At 37.0% G+C, this 3,367-nt stretch overlaps 1 protein-coding gene across 1 annotated transcript; it reads right to left on the bottom strand.

The window, feature by feature from the left end:
- Positions 1 to 490: 490 nt before the first annotated feature.
- LOC136231216 (uncharacterized) lies at positions 491 to 2,816 on the bottom strand. The gene is made up of 3 exons (XM_066020530.1): positions 2,517 to 2,816; positions 1,783 to 1,871; positions 491 to 1,281 (listed from the first exon to the last, which is right to left on the bottom strand). The coding sequence occupies exons 1-3, from the start codon at positions 2,673 to 2,675 to the stop codon at positions 756 to 758; spliced, it is 774 nt and encodes a 257-aa protein (XP_065876602.1). The 5' UTR covers positions 2,676 to 2,816; the 3' UTR covers positions 491 to 755.
- Positions 2,817 to 3,367: the final 551 nt, after the last annotated feature.

Below are 3,367 nucleotides of genomic sequence, written 5' to 3' on the forward strand. Positions count from 1 at the left end.
TACTGGTTGCAGAATAATCTATGCTGAACTATCAAAGTATCTAACAGTTGGAGAGCAAAGTAAGCACCGTAGTTTTACATACAGCTGGTTACTTCTCCCCGGAAGCAAAAAGGAAATATTTGCAATTCCTTAATAGCAATAAGATCTCCTCGTTTCTTTCAACAGTTTCATATTTCCAATTATAACAAACCCTTCCAAGTTCCATGTCATGTGCATCAGTGTATACATTGATTGCTAAAACTACTAACTGCCAACAAATATAAAATCTACCACAGACCCTAAACCAGAAAAGAAGATATCACGTACAAATTTAAAAGCATTCTTAACACCAGGATTCATGGTCGCAACAGAACTTTCCAGAATAAGGAAAGATCATCAAGATAACATTCCGCAATTCTATTCGAAAATTGATATGGTAAACTGATATTGAAGAGATAGTAAAATGTATATCCACAAAGTTCAAGCTAACATTATTATTTGTGCAATACTCTCCAAAAACTTCAAGGATAACATTTAGTTTAACAATTCTATTGAACAAAATAAACTCATTGTCCCTAATTGCAATGCCAAAATGCATCAAGCAACATGAAGTTCAAGATTCTAATAAACTCATTTAGTCATGAGTACTAAGTTTCTACTACTTTTCCGTCTTCCAAAATTGTTTTCCATTTATGAATTATGCTAAAGGTTGTATTGTTTTTTCTACATCAGAACAAAAAATACAGATAACTGAAAAAGAAGATGGAGGAAGGAATTCATTCCAGTACTACAGTAGCTCCCAATGCTTTGAGCTTCTCAATAATGGGATTAGCCTCATCTTTAGTGAGCCCCTTCTTCAGAACCACGGGCGCTTTTTCGACCAAGTCCTTAGCCTCCTTTAAACCTAAATCAGTAAAGGACCTCACTTCTTTTATGATCTTGATCTTCGCTGTAGCATCGAACTTCTCCAGCTTTATATCGAATGCCGTCTTCTCGGCTGCCGCTGGCTTAGCATCTGATGAACTGGCTCCAGAAGCAGCTGGACCGGATAAAACTTGACCAGAGACAGCAGGTCCATATCTATGGAGGCCCATTTTGTGGCGGAAGAGAACAGCATAGTCGTGCCTCTCGAGCTTATTGAGATCGAGGAGCTCGCTTGCAATGCGCTCAAGTTTCTGGGTACGGGTCTCGGAGACAGAGGCGGTGGCGGTGCAGAGGGAACGATTGAGGGGTTTTGCTGAATTGCCAACATGGGAATAAGGGTCTCTTGTGGACGTCCAACCCATTAATGGATTTTCCCACCTACATAAGCATTAGGTAATAAGAAATAGCTTCTGATCACATGTTCAGGAGCAAGGGTAGCAGATCCAAATTCATTCATAAGCAGTGGAAAAATATATTGGTTTTAACTTCTTAAAACTGGTCTACTAGATGAAAATCCTAGAAGATGGAATCACAAGCATGCGATAAAAATCAACGTAGAACATTGGCAATTAATTGCATCTGCGGACAGGTAGAACTAATCCATAGTCAATATTCAAAATTCACAAAGTACAGAGATAAAGTAGTGGAACCTGAAAAAAGTAACATTTTGGTATTTTCTTACCAAAAAAAAAATCTTCAATGCTCTAAAATATTTCTTGGAAACAAAATCACAACGTATAATTATGGAAATATGAAGCTTCTGCAAGCAACACTACACCATTCAGCAAGGTGCGGTAATAAATTTGCATCGCAAAAATGTAATATATGAGGAAAGAAAATTCCTGAATAAGGAAAAATAATGCTAAGCAAAGGACATACTTTTGTGTTGATACAAAATTGATTTTCCCCTTTCCAACTTTTCCAGATCCTTGTTGAGTTGCAGTTCTAGCTGGTGAGTACATTACTACCTGTGATCGACACCAGATATACATATATTAATCAGATCATTCAAAAAAGAAAAAAAAAAAAAAAAACAGAAAAGGTAAATGATTGCTGTAGAGTTGACTGCACAGTGCCAGTTGAGTGATTAGGTCTAGTTTTTCCGGATTCTACTAGCGGCTTGAATGTAAAACAAGTCCAGGCCTCACTTTCGTGCTAAAAACATGCATATTGCTCCGAACGATGAAGAGGCTCCTAACTTTTTCTACAAACACTTAAAAAAGAGCTACAAATTTAACAAGCATAGAAACAAAAGTTTACATTTATAAGAAATAAACAAATCTCTTCTACACCTTAGCCGTATATCACTTCCAGAATTATCTAAGAGCACCCCCCAACAATATGACTGCTGAAAATTATTATTGATTCACACTTTTTCCTATTAGTTACAAGTTTTTTTTTTTTTAAGTTTCCAATGGTTTGCCCCCAAATTGCACATGCTTCTCTAACCAATTAAATGCAGCCAAGTTCAGTGATCACAATTTTAAAAATGTAAATTTTCAAAACCCTAATCAGTGGAATGTATCAAAACACTTTGAACCAGGAAGCTAACAACATGATCATAAGCTTAGAAAATAAACCAAATTGATAATACAAAAAGGAAAGGAGTGTACCCTCCTTCGAAGGTGCTCGTCGGGGATCCCAGAGACCATACCGATCTCAGCCTGCTTAACCTCCGCCTCCACCAATGCACCCGTTGCAGCCGAGAAAGGTCTAGAAAGTGAGCCCAGGGAGCGACTGCGGGTACTAATCCGTGGCAGAGAACTCGCCATCTCGGCTCAAAATGGATTCGAAGTGAGAAATTGCTGTGACCTTTTTCAGCTTCCTAGGAGGAAAACAATGGAAAATCGTTTTTCTTTCTATTCTGAAAAATAAAATATTGCTCGTGTCATCTGTCCCCAAAAACTGCGAACAGGTCCTCAAGTTTAGGATATTTCACAAAATGGTTATTCCTCTATTTTATAGTATCCAATTATAAAAGTCCTAATACACAAGTAACCTCCTGAACATGTCTAAATATTGCAACTTCCCCCTCCAACTTTCAATTGTAACAACTTACCCCTTAAACTTGTCCAATTGTAAAATATAACCCCAAATTAGGATTTTTTTTACCCCGTACTTGAAGCAATCGTAAAAACGTTTTCCCAGATTCGTATCACGCCAAAGATCTGATTATCACATTCCACGAGCGTTGCAGCTTTTGTATTTCACGTGTTTTGTCAATTGCAGTCCATGTCAGTAATTTGGGGTTATATTTTACAATTGGACAAGTTTAAGGGGTCATGTTTTACAATTGGACAAGTTTAAGGGGTAAGTTGTTACAATTGAAAGTTCGGAGGGACAATTGCAACATTTGGACAAGTTCAGAGGGTTATTTGTATATTAGGCCATTATAAAATAATCCCAAAGTTTTGTATTTCTATATATATTTTTATCTGATATGAACTAATAAAAACACGAATCT

Source organism: Euphorbia lathyris, chromosome 5 (assembly GCF_963576675.1).
Source record: "Euphorbia lathyris chromosome 5, ddEupLath1.1, whole genome shotgun sequence".
In the NCBI taxonomy this organism is placed as follows: domain Eukaryota; kingdom Viridiplantae; phylum Streptophyta; class Magnoliopsida; order Malpighiales; family Euphorbiaceae; genus Euphorbia; species Euphorbia lathyris.